Source organism: Loxodonta africana, chromosome 16, assembly GCF_030014295.1.
Source record: "Loxodonta africana isolate mLoxAfr1 chromosome 16, mLoxAfr1.hap2, whole genome shotgun sequence".
Lineage (NCBI taxonomy): Eukaryota > Metazoa > Chordata > Mammalia > Proboscidea > Elephantidae > Loxodonta > Loxodonta africana.
The window spans coordinates 75,503,894-75,531,521 of NC_087357.1; the positions used below are offsets into that span (position 1 = coordinate 75,503,894).

Consider the following 27,628-nt stretch of genomic DNA (forward strand, 5'->3'; position numbering starts at 1 on the left):
GTGGTTTGAAGGCAAAGGCATCTAGCTGATGGCTTCCTTTGAAAGTTTGGAGCAAGCTGCTAGTTTGGGGGTGCAGTTCTTCTAATTATTACTTATTGTTTTATATGGCTTTTCAGTTTGGTATTCTGCTGCCCAGAAAGCTAAATACAGGCTGAAAGCCACAGAGGTGCATCACTCTTCTTCAAGTGAGCTTGGCATGTTACAGGAGAACGTGGAGGGGCGCAGACCAGAGCGGACACCCTTCGTAGTTACTAAACATTGGGAAAGGTTACAGTACTCCTTCACCTGGCTCAGTCACAAGCTGAGAATTGGGAGTTGCGTTCTTGAACTCAAATGGGTCTTTGGGATAGCGTGATCTAGCTGCAACCTTGACTGCCAAACAATGAAAAAAGAAAATGGAAATTAATCCTTTGTAAAATTTTTCCTTATAAAAGCTCCAAACCAATCTTAATGTTGAATAGGATCCTGGCTTTAAATTAAAACGGAGGTTTTTCTCCCACAGCTGATTCACAGTTTTTTTTTTTTTTTTTTTTTACTCTAATGACCCCCGGCATTCTTTTTTGTTGTGTTATTGTCATTGACGTCAGTAAGGATACTACCTGTGGAAATTCAGAAGTTGTTCAGTAAGTTCCAAAAACATGAAACTGCCCGCTCCCTCACAACAGTCACAGATACAAAAACTCAGTTTAGCAGCAAGATCAGAGCCATTATCTGCTGGAGCCTGCAAAAATGAATCCTACTGAATAATCGTCGTATTCCAAGTCATCAGCCCTCAATGTTAGGCTATAGTTTTCCATCAGGCGTGGTCAGGCACCTTGGTGGTGATACTGTTGTCTGACTTGCACTAAATACCATGGTTTTGTCACTCCTAAGAAAGGGCGTACCATCAGTGTCATCAACGGGAAGAGGGTGCGTGCTTTCTGTCTTTCGTCTACGAATGTTGCTTTACTAAGATTAACGGGAGAGGGAAAAATTGCTAGAATAGAGATCAAACAGTGTGCCTTCTATTTTTTTTTTTTTTGGCTGATCAAACTTTTCCCCAAGAAAAATCAACCCCGTGGAAGTCATGGTAATACAGTCATTTGGCAACATTTAACTCAAAATGGACAAAACTCCCAAGCTGAGCTGGCCTCTCTCTAATACAACTGCCTGAGACGTTGACAGAAATTCTGGGTTAATTACCTCTCAAGGTCCTGCAATGTGACCACAAGAGCAAGACCACCGGGTTGGAACACTGAGTGGGGCCCGCCTTACAGAGGGACGTTTCCTGTTCTGTTAATCATAGGCTACCAGAACCCTGGCTACCAGTCACACAAGCAGCACCCATGAGAGGATATAGATGTTTCCTTAACCAACAAAGCAAAAAATAGCAGTAACAATAATACTAAATATTAATAACAAATGCCAAGTAAATAACCCATACTGTGAGTTTGGAAATACAACTGTTTTGAGATGAATCCCACAGTGGGGACAGCCACGTGCCTATCATGAGGTTGAATAGTAAGTACAGCTAAAATAAGACAGACATCAAAGCCAAGCTCTATGCCTACAGGGTCAGTGGGCAGCTTAGTATCAGAACACGAGGGAGTTAAAGTAGGTGCAATACTTGGAATGAGAGTTTGTGGTCTGACAACCTTGGGATAATATATATCACCCAAGAACCCTGATGAACATGTATTATTGATAAGATCAATCTATAAAACTATTTTTCGAAAGGTCATGGTGAATATTAAGACATAGATAATAAAAGGATGAAGGATGCTGTCCCTCAAAAGTAACTCCAACAACATCTTAAATACATGTATTAAAAAAAAAACAACAGTTGCCCTTGAGTCCATTCTGATTCATGGCAACCCCACGTGTGTCAGGGTAGAACTGTGCTCCTTAGGGTTTTCAGTGGCTGATTTTCGCAAGCAGATTTCCAGGCCTTTCTCCTGAGGTGTCTCTGGGTAGCCTTGAACCGCCTACCTTCGGTTAGCAGCCAAGCCCATTAACTGTTTGCACCACCTAGGGAATCCAAATACATATAATACCCTACAATCTAACCATCACTTTATCATACATATTATTAAGAAGGATAATTTGGTAACTCCTAGCTGAGAAATATGAAATGTATATACAGTTGGAAAAGCTAGAGGGTAGAGGTTAAAAAGAAATCTGTCATTATGTAAAATAAATACGGAAAAACCTCTCTGAAGGGCCCGTTCTGCCCTGGCACCAGCGCAGGGAGCACCTGTCCCGTGGGAGGCTACAGGGAGGAGGCTGAGGGGGCAGGGAAGAGGCGGCGTGTTGGAGCTTTTTCATTTCTAGCTTTTGTGGCGCTAATAGGAGAGCTGGGAGGGAGACTTTAGGGAACAATAGGTTATGCAGAAGTTAATCACAGGGTGTATTTCTGGCTCTATTCACTGCCTAGGAAACCTGAATTGTGTAAGTTTGAGTCCATCAACACAGACTAATGAAAGAATTCAGCTCCTACATGGGAAAGAGGTAAAATACTATATAAATATATTAACAGAAATCCACACAACCTGGAATGCAATGTTCTCTACAGAAAAACTGTGGGCCTAATGGATCCTCCAGGATCAAACTGGGTGGATTAAAGTACCTATCGAGCATACATGCTCCATCTTAAACCACACGCCTCATGTTCTGAACAGATCCTGGTGGAAGTCCAACGTTCATCAAGCCCCTGGTGTCTAGAATCTCAGCTGATACATCTTCACTGAAAACTTGACCTACTCTAATAACTTACTCAATGCTCTGCCCTGCTCAGTATTTGTAGAAAATTCCTTTTGGAGACCTGGTTGCCTTTGGCTCTTTTGTTGTTGTTGTTGTTCTTGAAACAGACTATCTCCATTGCCTCAAGGGCAAAGAAAATCTCAAGTAAAGATCACTAGGATTTAGCTTCTCAGAGACAAGACACAGATGAACAACGGAATTCTAAAAGCAGATATACAACTGAAATGAGAACTGCAAGACTATTCCGGGATTATTGCCATGGAGTTTGGGGAATGGAAAGGTAGCAGATGATGGAAGATCATTTTTTTCCTTTGTTTTAATTAAACTGGGGAAAATATATACACGAGTCCAACAAAAACAACCACTTTCCAACATTTCTTCCTCTCCTCTCTAACCCACTGCCAACTCTCTACACCAACTAGGTAAAGGCTTTATGACCAAAAAGTACACCTGGCTCCCAGCACATGAAGCTGGCCCAGCACGTGAGGAACACGTTTGTGGGGTCAAGTTTCAGAGCAGAAATGAAACCTGCAAGTCCCTGGCATCAACGCCTACCTCTTGTCTCGTCTTTCTCAAATTCAGGGGTCAGCAAACTATGACCTGCCACATGTTCTTACGTAGACCATGTGCTAAGATTGGTTGTTATATTTTTAAGTAGTTGGAAAAAAAAAAATAAAAGAAGAATAATATCTTGTAACATTAAAATTCTATGAAATTCATATTTAAGTAAAGTTTGATTGGAACGCAGCCACAACCATTTGCTTACATATTATCTATGCCTGTTTTGGATCTAAGATGGCAGAGTCCAGTGGTTGCAACAGAAACTAAATGGGTGCAAAGTCGAAGATATTTACTATCTAGCCTTTGACAGAAAGAGTTTGCCAAGTCATACTCTAGTTTATCTTCTCATATTTTCCTAGCTTTCCAGTTGTCAAAAGGGGCAATGTCAAAAGGGGCAACAGAGCCAAACAATAAAAGAAACACACATGGAACCGACTGGAAGCACACAGATTTGGGGAAGGAAGTCAGGCTGGGTGGAGGTAACTTAATGACTCTAATCTCCCTCCCACCCAACTTGCTATAAGCTCTGCTGGTTCCTTTGGGTTTGGGAATACGAGTCAGGTCAGTATCCCATTTTCCAACTCAAGCTAAGTTGGATTCATTCTCCCAGGACTTTGGAATCAAGGCAAAGCACATCTACCACGGGCAGTTCCTCAAAGCTGTCAGTACGTGCTGCAAGTCCACCCTTCGAGAGCTCTGTACAAGACAACAGATTAACCATTAGACTGGATATGTTGAAAATATACAGCTTCAACCTTTCGCCAGCTAGCTCAGAGCGATATATAGATGATTATTTCAACCGTCAGCTGCCGCATAGATTTAAACCCCTGCACAATAACTCCTGGATTCATCTGCCCCTTGTCAAACTTGCAAAGCTTTAGTTGGCGGATACACGGTGTGGCAGTTTCACTGTGAATCCAGAATGATCCAGACGGCTGCTGTCTCTTTGTTAACAGGAAGCCAAACTGATGAGTTTGTAATGCATTTCTTATCAAAGGTAGTTTCAGAAAAGAAAATGTGCCCCATCAGTTTGGCTAGGATTTCACATATACTAGATTATGGGCTTTATCAGGACTTTGCTGTTATTTTCTTGAGGAAATAGATAATTCTGTATCCATCCCATTAAAATCATGTTATGCCAATGAACTATGTATTTATGAATTTGCAATTATCATTGGCTTTTCCCCTCCTGCAGTATACTTAAGAAAACCATCAGTTGGAGACTACAAAGCAATGGTGCTTAATAGATACAAGCATGCTAATATATATATATATTAAGTTAACGCTGATTTTTTTGAGCTGTGTGTCTAAAATGATCATTGTGAATAAAGGGATTGTAATTTTCAACCCATGCACTTAACAAAGACAAAATGGACTGTGATGGAGTTTGTGGAGCTTGTAAAGGAGCTGTTTTCTAATACAGTTTATTAGCAAATAGATTTGGACATGGAAACCCTGGTGGTGCAGTGGTTAAGAGCTACAGCTGCTAACCGAAAGGTTGGCAGTTCGAATCTGCCAAGCACTCCTTGGAAACTCTGGGGCAGTTCCACTCTGTCCTATAGGGTCACTATGAGTTGGGATCGACTCAACAGCAATGGTTTTTTTTGGTAGGTCAAATTGGGCCCCTCTGAAAGATATCAAGAAAAAATATTTGTAAAGTACCAGCACTGTTCCCGGCACATTGAAAGTGCTCACATAAATGGTGGCAGCTGCCAGTTTTCTGTCAACCTTTTTTTTTTTTTTACTGTCCTAGCCCCTACTGACTTGTGAAATTCAGAAGTTAAACACCAGCATGAAAAACACTATTGATCTTGTCTTCATTAAAAATTCTGCTATTTTGTTCAACATGGATTTTCTTTTTTGCATTACGATTAAAAAAAATACATTACACTATCATTTATCTTGATAAATGATTATTTTGCTGCCTCCTTAAATTTTGTGCCTAAGTGCCTCACTCTCCTCACCCTAGCCACACCCTGCTCATTTCTAGGTGCTGGCTCTGGTACTCTCCTGTCTTTATGAACAAGTAGATTCAGTGTGTGTCTGCCTTGTGGTCTGCTCGCTCTCTCCTTCAGGCCTGGGTAAAAGACATTGCATTTGATCACTTCATGCTGTTGGCATGAGATTGTTAAGGAAGGGCCTCGCAAGCAGTGTTTCCTTGTGGATTTACAAATTGTCAGAAATTCAGAGGAGTGGAGAAAAGACCGTGCTGCCTCGGGAATCTGAGATCTGCTAGCTTCCCAGGGTGAGAAACAGAAAAGGGAGAAGGGGTCAGGTCTCTCACACCTCCCCTCAAATTCTCATGTTAGCACATCGGTAATTTACATGTCCACTCGGGGGGTGAGGTTTTTATTTGCTTAGATGCTTTGACTCAAATGCTACCCTGCTCTTCTTTCTCCTCTCCCTAAAAAACAGCTTCAAATAAACCTGACTAGCAGAAGACGTCAATCAGACATTCGCTTCTTTTTTCACTTGGCTGTTTACATTTTTGTTAAATGAATGCTTGCCCCAGTGATTCTGCTGTTTGAAGACCAGCCTAGAATCTAATGGCGTATATGTGAAAAACTGTTTGCTAAACCGGGAGATGTTATACAGATAAGAACCATCGTTACTGATAACACCATCATCTTTTTTATTATTATTGGCTTATCCCTAAAGACTGTATCTTCCACTGCACTGGCTGTGGCAAGAGCCCCCTAGAATTCTACTAAGCATTCCAGATGGTTGCCCAGATACTTTCTCTGAAACTCAGATAAAGGTAAAAGGCCTGGGCTTTTAGTGCAAGCCAGGTGCGCCGCGTGGTCCGATGAGGAATGCTCTGCCAGAGCACTTCAGAAATACTGTATGCTTTTAACCTTGGGAGGTAAGGACCAGTCCGGATTGTGATTTTACGCTAAACACGGCATTTAGTATATTTCTTAAGGGCACGGTCACTTTTTAAAGACGTTCTTGAGCTATAAAGCCATTATCAGTACGCTACTATAGATGCCCCTCAGATGCATCCTACACAACACTTTTACAATGCTAGCACTTGCTGAGGCCCCGCTGTGGGCAGCGCAGGTGGAGGAGAAGGTGGCCTTTCCAGGGGCAGGGCCAGGATGGGGCTGAGGCTTCTTCTGGCCTCCCCTCTCTTATGCATGGGCAATAGGCAAGCTGAAGTTTTGGGCTCAAGGCTACACTAATACGGGAACCCAGGACTAGGGTCTAACCCAGGCCACGTGCCACCCAAACTTTGCACGTGAGGACAGCATAAGGGCTTGAGCTTCTCGGGTTGGCCACCTGCTGAAGTCCCAGCCCTGGCCCTCATCAGCGTGCTGTCTCGGCCAAGTTACCCCACACCCAACGCTGCGGGTCTATCGCTATCCCTGCTGGTCAAACGTGGACACCGAGGCTCGGAGATGCTGTGGGATTAAATGCGATACCAGAGGCCACCCCCTGGCAGCCTGAGGACCCCCATGGTCACCAGCGTGCTCTGGCCAGCACCACCGTGATGGCCTACAGGGTTTACGTGCCATTGATGGAACAGCGTCTGCATCTGGAGGCCGCACTTACAAATGAGGATTTCCAGCTTCTTTTGAAAAATCTTACAGAAGACTGGTCCTCCGTTCCAGAACGGTAATTGTCTCATGGGGCACGAGCGTGGGGGCTGGTCAAATACTCCACTGCTGCCTACTGTACCCTGAGTCAAATGGCAGGCTCCCCTCATTTACATTTCTGGCCCTGGACACAAACACTTAAGTTTGCCATCCCTGTTACAAGAATTGTAAGGCATGAGATAATCGGTTGCCGTCGAGTTGACTCCAACCCATGGCAACCCCAGTAGAACTGTGCGTCATAGGATTTTCAATGACTGACTTTTCAGAAAGAGATCACCAGGCCTTTCTTCCAAGGTGCTTCTAGGTGGATCAGAATCTCTTACCTTCAGGTTAGCCAGCAGCAGAGCACACTAACCCTTTGCACCACCCAGGGACTCCAGGCATGAGATAACCCTCTATAGATGTCAACTTGTATTGAGGGGCAGGAAGGGTAACAGGTAAGCACACAGGCCTCGAAGTTGCACTGCTAGGTTTGAGTCTGGGCTTTTGGCAAGTTACCTAATTTCAGTTTTCTCACCTATAAAATAAGAATAATGGGAGTACCTACTTCATAAACTGGTTGTGAGCAGCAAATAAACTGAAAACAGGAAAACTCTTGGAAGAGTTTCTGGAAAGCTCTTAATAAGTATTACCCATCATCATCACCTTGGCTTTTATAAATCAAAGTAACTTGATGGAGCCCTTCTCACAATTCCTGTTTTCTCCTGACTGTCCCACAAAAATGGACCCATGCCCCCCTAGGCCCAAAGCAACTGATTTGTACCCACCAACCAAAACCATGTTAAGATGAACCACCGCCATCCTTTGCATCTCGTTTGACTGTCACTCTTGTCCCATATTTAATTTGGCCCCGATGAACTGCTCAGGTCAAAAAATGAAGCTTTGCGAAGTGTCATAAAAAATAAGAAAAGGCAGAAGTTTAAACAGACCTCATTGGAGAGGCCTGGGGCCATTTAGAACACTAACAAACGAAAGTCAGAAGGAGACTTGGGAAACCCTACTGTTCTCTCTAAATACAGGAAATTCCTGCGGGCTCTTTCCCTGGAATTATGGGTGGAAGGTCACAGGTATGGCGTATGCAAGCAGGAGCAGGTAGGAGGGGCCGGAGGACTATGGGGCTGAGAAGAGCCGCTCTCACTAGTCCATCCCATCATGTTTTCCTTTCACCTAACTTGACTCTATCCACCCTTCAAGGAACAGCTTAAGTCTGCCTCCTCCAGGAAGCCTCTCCAGATGATTGTTACAAGGTACAATCCCTCCTGTTTTAAACACTCCCTTGGCATTTCTCATGTCACACCCCTCTGAAATCTCCTTATTTTTGTTGCATTACTAATTTGTTTTCCACCACAATGTGGCCTGCTTCCCCAGCCAGACTATAAGCTCCCCCACTATTGTTTACACATCTCTGAATCTCTCATGGTGCTAAGCATCTGGTAAGGCTCCAAATAAATATCACCCTATGATACTGAACAGTTTTCAGTGGAGCTTCCAGACTAAGACAGACTAGGAAGAAAGGCCTGGAGATCTACATTTGAAAATCAGCTAAAGAAAGCCCTAAGGCTCACAACAGTCTGATTCACAATCAGTCATGGGGATGGTACAGGACCAAGCAGTGTTTTGCTCCATCGCGCTCCAGGTCGCCATGAGTCAGGGTCTGACTTGACGACAGCTACCAGGAACCCTGGGTTCTAGTCCTGTCTTGTTTGGACCAACCATGTGGCCTTGGCAAGGCACTTCCCCTCCTGGGCCTTTGTTTCTTTCCTGAAAAATGAGGAAATGGCATTAATTACATATAAGGACACATTCAGCTCTGATTTTTAATGAGTTTGGGCTTATTGTTCCCTTTTGTGACAGCTATCGCAGGGGCCAGCCAGGACTGAAGGTCCCCTAAGCATCCAGCCACAAATAATTATTGAGCATTTCCTATGGACTCAACTCAGAAGCACTACAGGGTAGGAAAAGTGTGGTATAAACCCTGGTTCTCAGCCCTGGCTCTCATTTAAATGAATGGGGGAACCTTACAACACACCAATGCCTGGATGGGGCCTGGGCATTGTTTTCTTACTTTCTTTCCTTCCTTCCTTTATTTTTAAAATCTTTTAAAAGATGCACAATAAGAGAGAGAGACACAAGTCTAGTTGCAGACATGAGACAACTGCATTAAAACATACATATACAAATCCTCATGTTCTATAAACCAACATTACAAAAGATATCATATGGTAATGTCAAGAAAGTAAGATTTGAAACAAGAGTTGGATGGATAACGCTGTCAGCCGGCTTCACCTGTGTATCCCCGGAGCGGAGCGCAGAGCCTGGCACCCTGGAGCCACTCAGGCCATGATGCTGTGTAAGCAAAGGGGGGCCATCAAAGGTGAGAACGGCATGCCAGGTGGGGGCACAGCTTCAACAAAGGCAGAGACATGTGGAAGGACTAATCTCAGGAACTGCAAGAAAATCAGTTTGGCTAGAACAGGAAAATTTACTTGAGGCTGTAGTTGGACGCATGCGAGAAAGAGCAAGGCTTTAAATTCCAAATGACAGAATTTGGATAATATTTGGTGACAATCTAATCCTCTGGAAGTTATTCTTCCACTTATTTAAACACAGTACTCACATTCAAGGAGGAGAACGGGTGCTCCGTATTTTGGAAAAGTCTACCAAAACTGCCTAGCTCGGCCCACTTTCTTTCTGGCTACTTAGAAGTTACAGGGTCCAAGATAAGACACATACGTGTGCACACGGTATTAAAGGTGACAAGGAAGCCCCCGGCAATTGTCCAATTCCGTCGGAGGTCTCATTTTTATTCCAGAGAGTGTATTCGACAGGAAAATAAAGCTATTTAATAATGCTTTGGAAAGGGTTCCTGGGAAACACCCACGGTCGGTTCCTCAGTGCGAGGGCAGGTAAATCTAGCTTTGACTCGGGATGGTTATGCCCTGTCTCCAACTACTGGAGCCAATCCCACCCCACAGGAAAGGAGCACTGCGAAGAAACCCGTTAGGGTTTGACTTTTACATGAAAACTGATTGTCGTTAAGTATCATTAAAAAATAGTTTCAGCCAAACCAGTGCTTGAAAGTAGATTCACGGGGAAAGAAATGTTTCCCCCAATCTCCCAGTCCTTGGTTTTGCCCAATCAATAACGCTTTAGGATTTTCTCTGTCAAAAGTACACAGGTTAATAAGATAAGAATGTACGTTACGTTATCTGGTCCTTGACCTGTGCTCCCTAACCCAGTATGCCTGAGAAAAGTTAAAAAAACTCAAGAGAAAATTCCTACTAGATTCTCAAAAATAATGGTTTCTAATCTTTAAATTGGATCCCTGGAGGCACAGAGGTTAAGAGCTCAGCTGCTAACCAAAGGTCAGCAGTTCGAATCTACTAGCCGTTTCTCAGAAACCCCATGGGGCAGTTCTACTCTGTCCTACGGGGTTGCTATGAGTTGGAATCAACTCGATGGCAAATTTTTAAGTTACAAAAATAGTAAAATACATTCATTCAAAATTCTTTATGGCTCAAGAGGTAAAATTTAATAATGAAGAAAATGATAAATGTATCATCCCAGTATTTATTTTAATTCTCTCCTTCCATAACCTCAATGAATCCACTGTTTCCTGTACAGGCCCATGTTTATACCCGGATGTTCTGTACAAAAGGAATATTGTAGGTAAAAAAAAAAAAGATGTTGGTCAAAAAACATAGCCGTGTGGTTTAAAAAAATTATTTGAAAAATAAGCTGTACGTGTACAAAAGAATAAAAAAGTTTTGTGTGTATGTTTGTTTTTTTGTTTTGTTGCCACATCGATATCCAAATTGACTAAGCTGACTGTTCTTTGTGTAGACAGCCTTATTAAAAAAAAACAAAAACAAAAACAAAACAAAAAACCTAGTCCTCTTTGCCAGGAATTTAGTTCTGGCCTAGACAGAAAACCAACATTCTTTGGTTAACTTGGATTCTAGATAATCGTTGATGAAAGTGAATCATGTTAAAATAATTTTTTTATAGCACGTAAATCCAGTACAGAAGCCATCTTTAGGAAAATGCACATACCTCATTCTTCCGCTGTGGAATGAAGCCTGGGGAGTTAATTTGAGTAAATAAATAACCCATTGCCGTCGAGTCGATTCCGACTCATAGCAACCCTATTGGACGTAGCAGACTGCCCCACAGGGTTTCCATGGCTGTCATCTAAGGAAAGCAGACTGGCACATCTTTCTCCTGCAGAGCGGCTAGGGGGTTCTAACCACCCACCTTTTGGTTAGTAGCCGAGTGCTTAACCGCTGCACTACCAGGGCTCCCTTTGAGTAAATAAATAGTAGATGAACACGGGAACTTGCCATGCGACAATAATCAGATGGCAGAGGTAATCCAGCCTTGGTGGTGGGAATCTGGTGGTGTGAACCTCCCTTTGGAAAACACAGTCACATTTATTTAACTCGAACTTGTTCCAAGTCAGCACTAAAATCAAGCAAGTTGGATTGAAAGAAATCTCAGCAATCGAGGTGCTGTCTTAGTGAAAGCATAGCCCCTCAAAAAGAAAGCAATTTGAGACATTTATTTTGGGGAAATAAAAGAGAAAATCTGGAGAAAAAGCAGAGATGGTGGGAGGGGGCAAGTAGCTAGAATCCTACCCAAGAGTTAGATTTCATTTCTAGAAGAGCAGCGCCACCTGCTGGTAGTATTGAATTTCAAGCCTGTCTGGTTTGCAGGCCATCGATCTTGCAATCTATGCATAAATATACAGCAGTATTTCTCAGCTGCTGTTATACATAAGAATTTTATTACCAGTCGGCAGATTTCTAACACACTGGTTGCAGTTTAATAATCCTCTATTACCTGAAGTATGGGTTATATAAAAAACCTAGAATGTTAATTGTCGACAAACCAATTCTAATATGTAAAGCATTGTAAGCCACCCAGGAAATATCCAAATAAATCAGAAGGGATAGCTCCTTTTGCTCTAATAACGCATTATTAAACACCATGACTTGATCACTTACATAAAAATAACGTTCATGCAGTTTGATGTACTAAGATATCAGGAAAAATACATTACATAATCTTACTAACTGAGAGCTTTTCCTTCATTTACAATTTAGAGGAAATTATTTTGCAAGGAATATTTCTTTCCTTCTTTAAAAAATACACCTAAACCAAGGTGCCATTTAAGAAATTTATTCATATAACAAAACCTGGGTTATAAATAACTAAGATTACATCTCTAAAATGTTATATATTTTTCAATGGCAAAAGAGAAGTCAGGGGGAATGTAAGTCACTGATCCAGGGAACAGAGAAACACCACCTGTCATTTTTCAGAAAAAGATCACACAAACGCGATACCAAAGGGACACAATAAAAGGAAGAAGCGAGAATGTGACAGCTAACTCTGACTGTATCTGCAAAGGAAACTGTGAAATAAATTAACACCAAAGCACCCACCAAAGGCACACTGTAGCCCCACTGCAAACGATCGTTACGCAAGACAGAAGGTTGGTGATTTTGTAAGGACAGAAATAAACTGTAGCTTGTGGAATCTGGTGGTGAGAGCTATAACGAGCACACTAATGAGCACACTACTTATAACTGATGTGATCTCTAATGAAATAATAAATAAATAAGTCCTCTAAAGAATAGGTATATGCAACAGAGATCGTATTTTTCACCTGCAATAAATAAGCCCCAAATGGGATCAAAGGGCCCCAGTAAATGAAAAACGACAGTGCCTACGTTGCCTGGATTTGGTTCAAACAAAACTACCACGCTGGTGACATTCCAGTGCTCACGAGAAAGGCAGAGCCGTTCTTGGGAATGCTGTGGAAAAGAGGTGAGTGCCACCATCCATTCAGCTGATGGAGGGCCACTCTGATTTCAAAAAGTTATTGAGATTTTACCATCTCACAACAACAACAAAATAGCACACGTAGCATCCACATATCATCCCCTGATATGAACAACACGATTTTGTTATTTCCAATGGAAACTGTTGACATCCAGTTCTTCCATCTGTCTAAGCTGGCAAAAACACATGTGAAGAGAAACCAATGTCAAAGTGCTCCCTTGGAACCCCAGGTATGTCCGGTTATCTATCGCAGGGGACTTGGCTAGGAAGGCCTCAAGCATAGTACAGCCCCTCTCCCACCTCAACTGGCTACAACTAGCTGCTGAGGCTGGGTTGCCAAGAGTAACTGCAGGCAGGCGTGGAAGACGGGTTTAGGGCTGTCAAGATTTGAGCTGGAGGGCTTACCCTGCCTAGACATAACTCCTAGTATATAAGCCAGTGTATCAGCACAACAAGATAAGGTCCAGGTAACTGGCTGGAACCCAAGTGATTAAAGGTACAGGCCCTGCCTTCAGAGTAGTTGGGATAAACTCATTGAAATCCTAAGCAGCTGAAAAGAGCTTGTTTGAGTTGAAATGTATCTTGGATCTGAAGGGCAGGGTGAGGTCACCCCAGGGGGTGGTGCAACAATGGGTTCTCAGCATACACCTCTCTCCACCCAGCCTCAAACACTCAGTGACAAGTGGAAAGGGAGTACGTGAGCCTCTCCAGACCCACTACACTGTCCAAATACCATGTGCCTGTCAACAGAAGCAGTGGGAAAATATGCCACCTTCAAAACCAGCAGCAACCCATTCTAGAGCAAGCAATTCAAGACTAGTCCAGCACTCATAGAAGTCGCTGCTAAGAAACAAATGTTTTTTTCAAGATGGCACAATGGAAAAATAAATATTTCTAGCTTTAAGATTTTCTTTTCTCTCAAGATACGTGCCTAATAGAGTATGATGACACATTCCCTATAAGGTTTACAGGTGATTTCAGCAAATATTTGTTGAATTCTCATTGTGTGCTTTGGTTGCTGTATACAAAAAAAAAAAAAATTTTTTTTTACAATATGCTGAGAATTCAAAGACCAGCGAGACTTTCTTTTATATTTCCGAAAAGCTCATCAAGAAAATGACTCTAAATGGGGTTTATATGAAGTGTCAAAGGCTTACAGAAGAGAGATCCATTACTCCTGAATTGAGGTGGGAGGTAGGTCAGCCAAGAAGACTTCAGAGAGATGGGAACATCTGAATTGTACTTTTTAAGCTGGGCTTGGCAAACTTTCTGTAAAGTCAGGTAGTAAATATTTTGAGATTTGTTGGACATTTGCTCTCTGTTTCAACTATTCAATTTTGCTGTTGTACCTTGAAAGCAGCCATAGATAATATGCAAATGAATGGGTGTGACTGTGTGACAATAAAGCTTTATTTACTGAGACAGGCAGTGGGTCACACTAGGCTCACAGGCCATAGTCTGCTGACCTCTTTGTGGAGGGAAAGAATGGCAGGCACATTACTACTAAGTAACGAGAACCATCAATTTTCAGAGAATGGCTGGATGAAGGATACTTATGTTGAGACTAAAATTTGGAAAAGAGGTTGAGGCCATACTATGAAGATCCTTGCATGCCATGTTAAGAAGGCTGGATACTGTACTATTGAAAACAAGGAGCCATTGAATTTTTTTTTCCTTTGTAAAATGAAATAATAACATGATCAGATCTCTGCTTTAAAATAATAAACTTGGTGGATTGGTGGCAAGAGACTAACTGGAAGGAAACCATGGTAGACCAGGTAAGAAAAAATGAGGGACTGAGCTTAGCAGTGCCACCGAAAATGGTGACAGGAAAATGGTTTGAACAATGTAACCCACAGATTAAACCAGAGGACTTGGCCATCAACGAGGTGGATGAAGAAGAGAGACAGACAGCGGAATACTTGGAATTTCAAAATGCTTATTGATATTCACTTGACTCATTTCTGCGCCTGTCCTTACATCAGGTCTGCTCCAAGGAAGGGACAACGACAAAGACTGGATGAGGGACTTGGGTTCCATTCATGGCCCCCACTCCTAGCACTAGTCTCACTAATGAGAAGTACAACAGGGAACAGAACACAACTACTCATAAAGTGATTTAAGGAAGGTGATGATGTGACCTCTCAACACTAACCAGGCCTCAAGATGAGTGGAGCTCAAGACCATAGCCAAGGAGAGAAATTTTGATAGAATTTGAACAGGAAGGAATGTCCTTCCACCATCTGTTCCTGTCGCTTTTACAGATGGAGAACTCAGGTGATAAAGCAAGGTTTCAGTAGGATAAGGAATGATGGGACCCAAAATCATAATTTCCTAATGATCCCAGGACCTAAGAAGACTCTAGCAAAGATTTTGACAGCTGGCTAAGATATAAGAGATTTGTTGTTCATCCACCAAATATGTACCATCTAAGCTAGGAGACCCCTTTTGCTTGGAGACAAGTGTTCCTGTTTGGTCTTACATAGTCTCACAAGTCACAAACCTGGAGGCCTGACAATAACAAAGATAGCAGAACCAACATAACCAGGAGAGTCTTTGGGGTCATGAGTGGCTACCATTCATCATGTGAGGGTTAGGGCCCTTTGGATAAAGACTGCAAATAAACTGGTCCTTGATATCTTCCATAGCTGACAAAGTAATGAATACAGATAACCCACAATTAACTAGAACTCAGATAATCCCAGGCCCCATGAAAAAGACACTTTTTCTGTCCCCTCCTTGAGAAAAGAGAGAGAAAGCTTAAAAGAAAATAATCTGATAATAAAGAACAAATCTTCTGGGTTTTCTCTATATATTCCTATGTCTCCAGCTCCTGGCCTTAAAGCAGAGAACTCATGACCAGAAGAGTAACAATGATATACTACAAGATGTTCTAATCTCGAAGAAGAATTTCATTATTTTTTCCTCAGAGGGCTTACTAGAATGTTGGTAAGTAAACTTCAACATTTTAGAGGATTTACAACAGCAAGGGTTGAAACAAAAAGGACTTTGAGGTTCTGTTTCAATCAGAAAAACCAAGAGAAAGAGCCTATATCCTGAATCAGAGTCTTAGGGTTTAAAGGAACCTGAAAGACACATTTCATCAGATTCCCTCATTTTACACACAAGTTTTGCAATGCTCTCTGGGCACTTAAGACTGGGAATGGATGTCTCAGGCAGGTATTAGCTGTTACCTGGCATTTTTGTGGTTTTATTTCTCTGTTGAGATTGTTTATTCCCTGATCTAGAAATGATGTAAATTGACTCAATTTTTATTCTACAGACTGTTAAACTAAGTTGTTCGACTCTCAGTCATTATCCATGAATTCCTGTAGTTGATGATCCTCTTATAGGGGTAGCCTGACAAGAGTTAATCACTTGAAAAAACGCATTAACTGTGGTTACAGCAGTTTATCATTATAATTCTCATCAATATTATAACAAAAACCAAACCAAACCCGTTGCCATTGATTCGGAGTCACAGTGACCCTATAGGACAGAGTACAACTGCCCAGTAGGGTTCCCAAGGAAAGACTGACGTATCTGAACTGCTGACCCTTTGATTAGCAGCTGAACTCTTAACCACTGTGGTACCAGGGCTCCACCAATACTATAGAAGATGGCAAATCAAATGGTCTATTCATTCACTAGCTTTGTGATTGTGGTCAAGTTAACATCTGTTACTTTTTATGTTAATGAAGGGATGATGACAATAATAATAATAATAAATCATGGCATTCAACATGTGCCAGGCAATCTTGTTGGAACTTTAATATACTCATTCATTTAGTCCCTGTAACCACTCTATGAGATAAACCCGTTGCCACTGAGTCAATTCCAACTCATAGCAACCCCAGAGTTTCGAAGTCTGTAAATCTCTATGGAAAAAGACTGCCACACTCTTCTCCCACAGAGCTGCTGGTGTTTCACACCACTTTTTGGTTCACAATAGAGCACTTTAACCACTGCACCACCAGAACTCCTTAAATGTGACTATACCAGGACTTATTTACAAAGTCCCCAGAAAACACAAATCTCTCACCCGTTTTCTTCCTTTCCCGGCTCTACCATTCCCTAGAATTTCAGGCTTGAATCGTCCATGAGCTCATTTATCCCACTCCACAGTGAGGGGAACAGCTTGGGAATCGAATCCCCTGATCTACGGAGGAGGAAAGACAGGAAATGTCTGTCTAACTGACACCCACCGTCACCTATCTTAATAGAAGAAGTCTGTGAAGGGGTGGTGCTTCCAGCAAACGACTCATTGTACATTTCATATTCACGTCCCAAGGCTTCCAGGCTCTGTGGCCTGACCGAGCCCTTTCCTCTCTGCCCGTGATGCTAGCATTTCATCCTGTCATTTCCTCCACACGTCTCTCCTCTCTGCGGGTCACTGTATCTCCTTTTATCAGTAACACCTGTCTAGGGCTTTGGCTTTGAAGCATCCCTGCTGGACATGTTCTCTCAGTTGGATATGTTACAAGCCATATGTGGAAATTTACTCATCTGCACTGAAGAAATGGCCAGATCCCTGACAAAATGCAGAGAGCAGTCCAAAGCCACTCAAAGGTATGAAGAGCATGCTTGATGCAGTCTGAACAAGCTCTGTGAGCAATCGAGGAAGCTCCCTGCCCCTTCCTTGTTTTCAGTAGAATAAACATAACAATGACACACTGGAAAATACCCAGGAGATGATCACCCTTTAGACTCCTCAAGATGGGAGTAATTGTCACCTGGGCGCTGTTGGATTTAGTCCATCTACGTCGCAGTGGTTAAGAGCTCAGCTGCTAACCAAGAGGTCGGCGGTTCGAGTCCACCAGCCATCCTTTGGAAACCCTGTGGGGCAGCTCTACTCTGTCCTACAGGACTGCTATGAGTCAGAATCAACACGACAGCAATGGGTATGTCAAGTTAGCCAAAGATATTAACAGGTACGAGTGGCCTTCCATGTATCTCCACATTTGGGCACCAATCTACAAACAGGCTCCTTTCCTCATATGGGTCTGAACAAAAGCAGGAATATTTTTGCGCCACTTTGATTCACATGAAAATGATCGAGGTCAATTAAATTAGTAAAATTAAATGTAAACGTTACAAGTCCTTGATTTTCTAAAGCAAATGTTCTACATATCATATACCCTCCTCATTTGAAAACTTGGTAGATTTTTGCCTCCTGAGGATTTTTTCTGTTCTTTGTTTCTAGATCTTCTTTCTCAACAACTTTCCTCCGAAAAGATACCAGTTAGTAGTTTTCAAGATTCTTCAGTTTTTGTGTTTGCACTACATTTTTTCTTCTTAATCTTCTGTATATCCAGTTCTTTATGTTTACATATATAGACTACATAGAAAGCTACTCAGAAAGTTTTAGGAAAATTTGTGTATCCAGGGTGATCCTGCTTCTGGCATACCACCAATTCCTCTAACTCTTGGTTAAGAATCCCTTCATTTATTTGTTTTTACTCATCAAATATTTACTGAGCTGGAATTCTTCAGGCCATTTGCTACTCAATTGTTCTTGCCAACACACAAAGGCCAGCCGAGGATGACCTCGGAGGGAAAGCAGCCCCCAAGTCCTCTCTTGACTGAGTGTCATCCAACAGGCTCCAACCCAGAAAGCTGCCATTAGTAGAAATGGAGATCAGTTTAATCCTAGCAGTCACTCTCCTCCCAGAAGGTGGTCCATGCTCTGTGGTCCACAGATGCCTCTATGCACTGTTGATAAAACTTGCAGCGCTCCCACTCTGGAAGGCAGTTTTTCTCACTTCATTTAAATGTCTCTCAGCACAGATGATCACCATGGATGTAAATTTTCCTCAAAGGTTTCCACTTCGACCTTGCAGCAGGTTTTCTCTGTAGCTCTAGAAACATTTGGTGGTACTCACCTGCCACATTTAAGAAGACAGAAATGGAGATTTTAAGTCTACTAATTGAGTCCAGAAAAGTTTTTCTCTTGTCATTTCCCCTAGATATGAGAGGATGGCTCCTCCTGAGGATGAGCGAATGAGGTGGTTAGGAATTCCCAGACCCAAAGCCCAGCTCATGTAAACTGGATATCAGAAGACTCTCTCTGCAGATCAAGAACCTACGGGTTTGTCTAGTCATCTTCTGAGCTGGGTACTGTCTCGTGACTGACAACAAGGTCTTCTCAGCAGCCTCTGAGATTTCAAATGCGTATGTCTGATAAGACTGGGCAACTAGATCCGTCCATTTGGATTCCCTTTGGGAAGACGGATGGTTGGGGAAGAAGAACCATCTCAGGGTAAGGCTTGTAAACACTGGGATGAAGGGTTCCTTGGTTATCTAGATAATTCAACAGGCTGATGTTGGAGAAAGCCCCAGCGACACGGAGGACAAGGCACAACCCACTGGGTCAATGCATTTTGCCACATTTCATGTCAGATGTGGGCATGCCTGACCACTGTCACAGAGCCCAGAACTCAACTGCTTTTCCATGCTATTTTAATGACCCTTTGGGGTTGAGGGTGTGCACAAATGCAACACTCATGGGTGCCAACACAGAGACACAATGAAAGCAGACAAAAGTCTTGTGCACAGAGAAATAAAGGAAAGAAAACTGTGTCATGCTGCTTAGAAATGCCACATGACTTCCTATGATTTTGTGTGGCAGGACTTCACAGGAAAGGTGTTTTGTATTTCCACTGGAGTAGGAAAGCAGTTGAAAACTACAGTAAATTTTAAATGAATGGGATGTGAAGTACTTTATTATTTTTTCCTCCATTGATGTAAGGAGACACACCGTCTCCCTGGGAATGATAGGAGGAGAGAAGTCTCATTGCCGTACCTATACCTGTTGCCACTGAGTTGATTCCAATTCATAGCGATCCTATAGAACAGAGGAGGACTGCCCCATAGGGTTTCCAAGGCTGTAATCTTTACAGGAACAGACTGCCACAATTAACCACTGAGCCACCAGGGCTCCTTACTGCTGTACTCAGAGATTTAAAAAATAGTTCCCATTAGCTCTGACTGAAGCTACCACATACAGCTTGAGCCAAGATCCTCAGGGCTGGTCACATGTCCCAGATGTTGGTCCCTACTTGCTTCCTTTCAGCTGCTCAGCCTGGGCCAGTATTACTCATGCCAGCAGTTGAGAGCTTCCGTCCTCTTTTACCATCAACATGCCCAAGATGTGAGTCTGATTCAAAATGGGGAGGATAATGAGAGAGGAAGAAATACTGGTTAGAAAAAGGAAATGGAGCAGGTCCCCAGGACCAGGAGCAGTGGTCGCGGACGGTAGGTCTCCACTCCTGGTAGAGACAGATGTAAATCCTCCTCCAGTAAGAAAAAAAGTCTACTGAGCCCAAATAGCAATCACAATGGCTGCCCAGTCAGCTGGGAACGACCAAGCTCATGAAATTTAACTAACGGAATTCAACTGCTTTACAGCCATTAATTAAACTTTCTTTAAAAGGACTTTAACTCTGTGGATTTGTATTTGGATAATGTGCTTCAGTAGTGGAGTCCGCTAGGCTCTAGAGCATGCTTTGTAAGGCTTCTCCCATTAGCTCAGTCCTGTGTCCTTCCTACCACAGCCTCCACTCTGCTGTGTCTTCTCCACTGGCTCATAGGGGGTGGTCTCCCAACTGTCTTCTCATTACCAGTCCCTTCTTCATGGCCGCCATATCAGTCTTCCCCAAAAATGCTTGTGTCCAGTCCAGTATTACAGATGAAGAATAAACTCTCAAGGACAACCCTGCCCCTCCCAATAATGAGGCCCTATTTTACCATTTAGTAGTCAGTTCGAAAACCCCGGTGTCATAGTGGTTAAGTGCTACGGCTGCTAACCAGAAGGTCGGCAGTTCAAATCCACCAGGCACTCCTTGGAAACTCTATGGGGCAGTTCTACTCTGTCCTTTAGGGCCCCTATGAGTCAGAATAGACTCGACGGAAATGGGTATGCTACAGTATGGGGCAGTTCGGGAACCCTGGTGGCGTAGTGGTTAAGTGCTACATCTGCTAACCAAAAGGTTGGCAGTTCGAATCCACCAGAAACTCTATAGGGCAGTTCTAGTCTGTCCTATAGGGTTGCTATGAGTTGGAATTGACTGGACGGCAGTGGGTTTTATTTTGTTTTGGTTTGATAGATGGCACAGTGGGTAAACTCCCAGCTAGTAACAGGTAGGTCAGTGGTTCAGACCCACCAGGCACTCCACAAGAGAAAGATGTGGCAGTCTGCTTCCATAAAGATCTACAGCCATGGAAACACTATGGGGCAGTTCTACTCTGCCCTATAGCATCTCTATGAGTTGAAATTGACAGCAATGGGTTTAGATAGCACAAACGAATAAGTGCTCAACCACTAACCGAAAGGCTGGTGGCTCAAACCCACTCAAAAGTGCCTTGAAAGAAAGGCCTGGAGATCTACTTTCAAAAGGTCACAGTCTTGAAAACCCTATGGAGCAGTTTTCATTATGCTATCCTGGGCTTATAGCTTTTAGGCTTAAATGGGAGTCCAAGAGCCCAAATGCCAAGATCTTTCCAAGGAGTTGACATCAATTTTTTCTTTCTTCTTCTTTTTTTTAATTTTACTATCCAGGGTTCTTCTCCCTGGGCTCCCCTGAACAGGTCTTAAGCTCCAGCCAAAATGGGTGATTAGCTGTTTCTCGGGGAATTCCGTGGCTTCTCACATCCCTGCCTTTACTTATGCTATAACTCAGAACATCCCTCTTCCCCCATTCTCCAAAGCATATCTTAGAGGTCACATCCTATGTGACCAACAGGGGTGACCTCTGTGCCTTTAAATTGCTAAAGCACTTTTCATTTCTCTTACAGCACTCTCCACATGTCTTGACTTTTCATTACTGGAATCCTCATCTTTTTCTCCTTCCTTGAAGAGTGACCAGCCTAATGATCTTACTTAACTGTGTGATCCTTGGCAAGTTATTTAACCACTCCGTGATTTTTGTTGCTTCATCTGTAAATAAGAATAATAAGTTTCTACCTCATGATAAGATTAAATTAGTTAAAATTTAATAAAGGATATACCACAGTGCTTTAACGCAGCAAATTCTGTATAAGTGTTAAATTTAACAATCACCATAGCAAACATATGTGTGTATGTATGTGTACGTGTATATATGTGTGTGTATATAAAAAAAATAAATGTATATAAATATATAAACATGAATAAGCAAACAAAAAAAGTTGCTGTAGAGTTGATATCGACTCACAGCGACCCTATAAGGCAAGGTAGAGTGACCCACGGTAAAACTTTCCCTATTTGCAGAAAACATGATCCTATACATAGAGAAACCCAACAATTCCATAAGAAAACTACTGGAACTAATAAAAAGTTTCAGCAGAGTGGTAGGATACAAGATCAGCATACAAAACTCAGTTGGATTCCTATACATCAACAAAGAGAACCTCAAACAGGAAATCAGGAAAACAATACCATTTATAATAGCCCCTAAAAAAATAAAATACTTAGGGATAAATTTAACCAGGGACATAAAAGACCTATACAAAGAAAACTACAAAAAACTACTGCAAGAAACTGAAGGAGACCTACACAAATGGAAAAACATACCATGTTCATGGATAGGAAAACTCAACATTATAAAAACGTCAATTCTACCCAAAGCAACCTACAGATATAATGCAATCCCGATCCAGATACCAACAGCATTCTTACCAAGATGGAAAAACTAATCACCAACTTTATGTGGAAAGGAAAGAGGCCCTGGATAAGAAAAGCGTTACTGAAGAAAAAGAATAAAGTAGGAGGCCTCGCACTACTTGATCTCAGAACCTATTATACAGCCACAGTAGTCAAAACAGTCTGGTACTGGTATAACAACAGACACATAGATCAATGGAACAGAATTGAGAACCCATACATAAATCCATCCACTTATGGTCAGCTGAGCTTTGACAAAGGCCCAAGTGCATTAAATGGGGAAAAGACAGTCTTTTGTACAAATGGTGCTGGCAAAACTGGATGTCCATTATAAAAAAAGGCAACAGGGCCCATACCTCACACCAAACATGAAAACTAACTCAAAATGGATCAAAGACCTGAAAGTAAAACCTAAAACAATAAAGATCATGGAAGAAAAAACAGACACAATGCTAATACACAGCATAAATAGAATACGAACCATAGCCAACAATGTGCAAACATCAGAAGATAATCTAGATGACCGAGAACTCCTAAAAAATTAAACACTTATGCTCATGAGAAGACTTCACCAAAAGAGTAAAAAGAGAACCTACAGACTGGGGAAAAAATTTTGACTACGATATATAGGACAAGGGTTTAATCTCTAAATCTACAGAATACTTCAACACCTCAACAACAAAAAGACAAATAATCCAATTAAAAAATGGGCAAAGGATATGAACATACGTTTCACCAAAGATGACATTCAGGCAGCTAACGGACTCATGAGGAAATGCTCACAATCATTAGCCATTAAAAGAAAAGAAAAAAAAAATTTTTTTTTCAGCCATTACAGAAATGCAAATCAAAACCAAAATGAGATACCATCTCACCCTGACATTATTGGCACTAGTTACAAAAACAGAAAATAACAAGTGTTGGAGAGGTTGTGGGGAGGTTGGAACTCTTATGTATTGCTGGTGGGAATGTAAAATGTTACAACTACTGTGGAAAACGGTATAGCATCTCCTTAAAGAAATAGAAATACCATACAATCCAGCAATCCCACTCCTAGGAATATATCCTAGAGAAATAAGAGCCATCATATGAATGGACATATGCACACCCATGTTCACTGCAACAATATTCACAATAGCAAAAAGAAACAACCTATGTGCTCATCAACAGATGAATGGATAAACAACTTATGGTACATACACACAATGGAATACTGTGCAACCATAAAGAAGGATGATGAATTCAAGAAACATCTCACAACATGGACGAATCTGGAGGGCATTATGCAATAAGTCAATCACAAAAGGAAAATTTTGTATGAGACAACCATTATAAAAATCCAAGAAAAAGTTTACAGGCAGAAAGAAACAATCTTTGATGGTTAAAAGTGAAGGGAGGGGAAATTACTAACAAGATAGTAGAAAAGTGTTAACTTTGGTGAAGGGAAGGACAACACACAATACTGGGGAAGTCAGCATAACTTGACCAAGACAAAGGCATAGAAGCTTCCTAGACACATCCAATCACCTTGAGGGACCAAGTTTCTGGGGCTGAGGGCCGTGGACCATGGAATCGAGAACATCTTTGTCAACTGGCATTACACAGCTCAAAAAGAAAATGTTCTAAGTCCTACTTTGGTAAGTAGTGTCTGGGTCTTAAAAGCTTGCCAGCACCCATCTTAGATACATCTATTGGTCCCATTCCATCTGGAGTAAGGGAGAATGAAGAAAACCAAAGACACAAGGAAAATATTAGTCCAATGGGCTAAAGGACCACATGCACCACAGCCTCCACCAGCCTGAGCCCAGAAGAACCAGATGGTACCTGGCCATCACCACCGATGGCTCTGACAGAGATCACAAAAGAAGTCCCCAGAAAGAACGGGAGAAAAATGTAAAACAAAAATTAAAATTCACACACAAAAAAAGACCAGACTTTCTGGTGTGAAAGAGACTAAAGAAACCCCTGAGACTATGGAACCGAGACACCCTGCCAACCCAGAACTGAAACCACTCCAGAAGTTCACCTTTCAGCCAAAGATTACCCACCCACTGCCACTGAGTCGATTCTGACTCATAGCAGCCGCATAGGGTTTCCAAGGCTGTAAATCTCTACAGACGCAGACTGCCAATCCTTCTCCCACAGAGCAGCTAGTGGTTTCGAACCACTGACCTTTCAGTTAGCAGTTGATCACTTTAATCACTGGGCCACCAGGGCTTCTTAGCCAAAGATTAGACAGGCCTATAAAAACAAACAATAACACACATGAGGAACATACTACTTAGTTCAAACAAGTATATGAGACTGAATGGGCAATATCTGCCCAATAAGCCAGGAGGAGAAGGCAGGAAGGGACAGGAAAACTAGATGAATGGACACAGGAAACCTGGGGTGCAAAGGTAAAGGGGGAGAGTGCTGACACATTGCAGGGATTGCAACCAATGTCATAAAACAACTTGTGTATCAATTTTTGAACGAGAAACTAATTTGCACTGTAAACTTTCATTGAAAGCACAATTTAAAAAAAACAACCCACTGCTACCAAGTCCATTCCTACCTGTAACAATCCTATAAGACAGGGTAGAAGTGCCCCATGAGGTTTCCAAGGCTCTAATCTTTACTGAAGCCACACCTTTCTCCCATGGAGCCACCTGTTTTGAACTGCTGACCTTTTGGTGAGTAGCTGAGTGCTTAGCCACTGCACCACCAGGGTCCATAAAATATATATACACACACACAAGCCCCCGCAGATACCTTGTACATACTACCGAGGAAAAGAATCTAGATTAAGGCTAGGTTTAACAAGAATCCGAGTTTACCAGCTAGGCGATTGTGAGTGCTACCATATTAACACGTCTCCTGTTCCTGGGTTCCTGATGATGGAGCAAGAACGTAGTAATAATTATGGATGTGTTTGTATTTTTTTTTTTTTGTATAGTGGGCCAATATGCAGTCATATAGGATAAAACGTTACCCTACCCTCAATGGGGAAAGCAACCTTTCAGCAAATCTTGGTAGGCCTCAGGGTTCTTCTCTTCTCACTCATTAGCATGACCTGTTTGTAATTTCCACAGACACTCCATTCTGAAAATGGTTTCCATTATGCAGTCCTGGGCTTACAGCTTTCAGGCTTACATGGGAGTCGAAGGTCCCAATGCCAAGGTCTTTCCTAGCAGTTCACTGGCACATGTCCTAAATTTGTTGGGCCAGAGGACAAACATCCTTCTCGGATGAAGGGCGTATCCAACCTAAAAGATGTACACCGTGTGATAAGGGAGAAGCCCAGGCATGACTGAGACCAGAGGTGCTACGGATCAACGGCTCGATTCTGTCTGGATGTGATTTGCAGGCAGGGTGCGAAGACGCCTGAGCGGCCGCCCGACAACCTCTCTTGAGCGGCGTTACACCATTACTGGTCTGATACTAATTTGAGACAATGCCCAGTCACATCACAACAAATTAGCCACAGACATGCGATTGCAATCAACTTGGGGGGCTAGCTTGAGTGCGGGCTGGGGGATTCCCAGTCTCCGCATGCTTCAAGCTCCCACAGATGTTTCTAAAAGCCTCTTCCCAGAGGCCCATTTAGAGAGGCATTAAATGCAACTTTGACTTAATTAAGGTTTTAAATGATAATGAATACAATGTAGATTCATAGAAGGCATTTACATTGTGTTGTAAAATTGATAAAAATTTAATAACTCTTTGTTAATAAGTTATGTCTCCCCAGACTCATAAAGCCTAAGGCGCTGCAAACTCCAGACTGCATCTGATCTAGGCTCCTGGTGCAGGTGGAACAAGGGGGCAGGAGATGGACTTGACATTTGCTCCCAGTCTGCTCTGATTCAAACCTTGGCTTGTTCATCAGGACTTTATTTCATAAAGTAAAGGTCAGGACTTGCGCTCAAGGCAGAGCCTTGACAAGAAAGCTCAAATGGAAGGCAGGCTGGCCCTGGCATCTGTCGCCAGCGATCCTGGCAGAAGGAGGAAACAGAGACCTAACTGGCCTCATCTGCCCTCCATCGTGGAGGTAAGATGGAGAGTCTGCTGCCTGGTGGTCAGGAGCTGTCAGGGTGAGTATTCTGACAATGGGCCACTGTTCTAAAGTAAAAATGGAAACATAATTTCCGTGCTGCCTTGCATAAGGACCTCTGCTCAGCCTACTTGTGACACACCAACAACGTCTTTTCTAGTTTGTCTTTAAAGATCCAAGTCACTTGTCATAGAGTATTGTCCCTGGTATGGGAGGGGGTCCAAATGATGGGGGCATGCACAAAGGACTCCTTCATCCCCCCTCATCCTGACCTTTTTACTTCTTATCTCCCAACCCTGATGCCTCAAAGAATTTCTTTCCAGGAGTTGGCTGCCTTTTCCTACTGTTCCCTTCCTCTTTCATCTACCACAGCGCCTCTTCATAAGCATATTCTCTGAAGGAATTCAGCAACGGTTTTCTTTTTTTTTCTGGGGGGGGGTGTGCACAACAAGGTCCCTAAATGCAAACGAATAACTTTATCTAACACTAAACTGAAAAAACAAAAAAACAGCTATTTATTCTGGACAAAAACCTGGTTTGGCACCACTTAACAAAACAGTTGCTGTTGAATTGACTCAAGACTCATGGTGGCCCCGTGTGTAACACAGTTGACTCAGACTCATGGTGGCCCCATGTGTAACACAGTTGACTCAGGCTCATGGTGGCCCCATGTGTAACACAGTTGACTCAAGACTCATGGTGGCCCCATGTGTAACACGGTTGACTCAGGCTCATGGTGGCCCCATGTGTAACACGGTTGACTCAGGCTCATGGTGGCCCCATGTGTAACACAGTTGACTCAGGCTCATGCTGGCCCCATGTGTAACACAGTTGACTCAAGACTCATGGTGGCCCCATGTGTAACACGGTTGACTCAGGCTCATGGTGGCCCCATGTGTAACACGGTTGACTCAGACTCATGGTGGCCCCATGTGTAACACAGTTTACTCAGGCTCATGGTGGCCCCATGTGTAACACAGTTGACTCAAGACTCATGGTGGCCCCATGTGTAACACAGTTGACTCAGACTCATGGTGGCCCCATGTGTAACACAGTTGACTCAGGCTCATGGTGGCCCCATGTGTAACACAGTTGACTCAAGACTCATGGTGGCCCCATGTGTAACACGGTTGACTCAGGCTCATGGTGGCCCCACATGTAACACGGTTGACTCAGACTCATGGTGGCCCCACGTGTAACACGGTTGACTCAAGA

At 42.6% G+C, this 27,628-nt stretch overlaps 1 protein-coding gene across 8 annotated transcripts in view; it reads right to left on the bottom strand.

Moving 5' to 3' along the window:
- The window catches only part of KCNMA1 (potassium calcium-activated channel subfamily M alpha 1), a 917,661-nt gene that overhangs the window by 159,577 nt on the left and 730,456 nt on the right, over positions 1 to 27,628 (bottom strand). The window contains exon 19 of one of the 8 annotated variants that reach the window (XM_023547133.2): positions 286 to 372. The exons of the other annotated variants lie outside the window; for them this stretch is intronic. Coding sequence (XP_023402901.1) covers positions 286 to 372 — 87 coding nt within the window. The remainder of the gene's footprint in view (positions 1 to 285; positions 373 to 27,628) is intronic. 8 annotated transcript variants of the gene reach the window in all.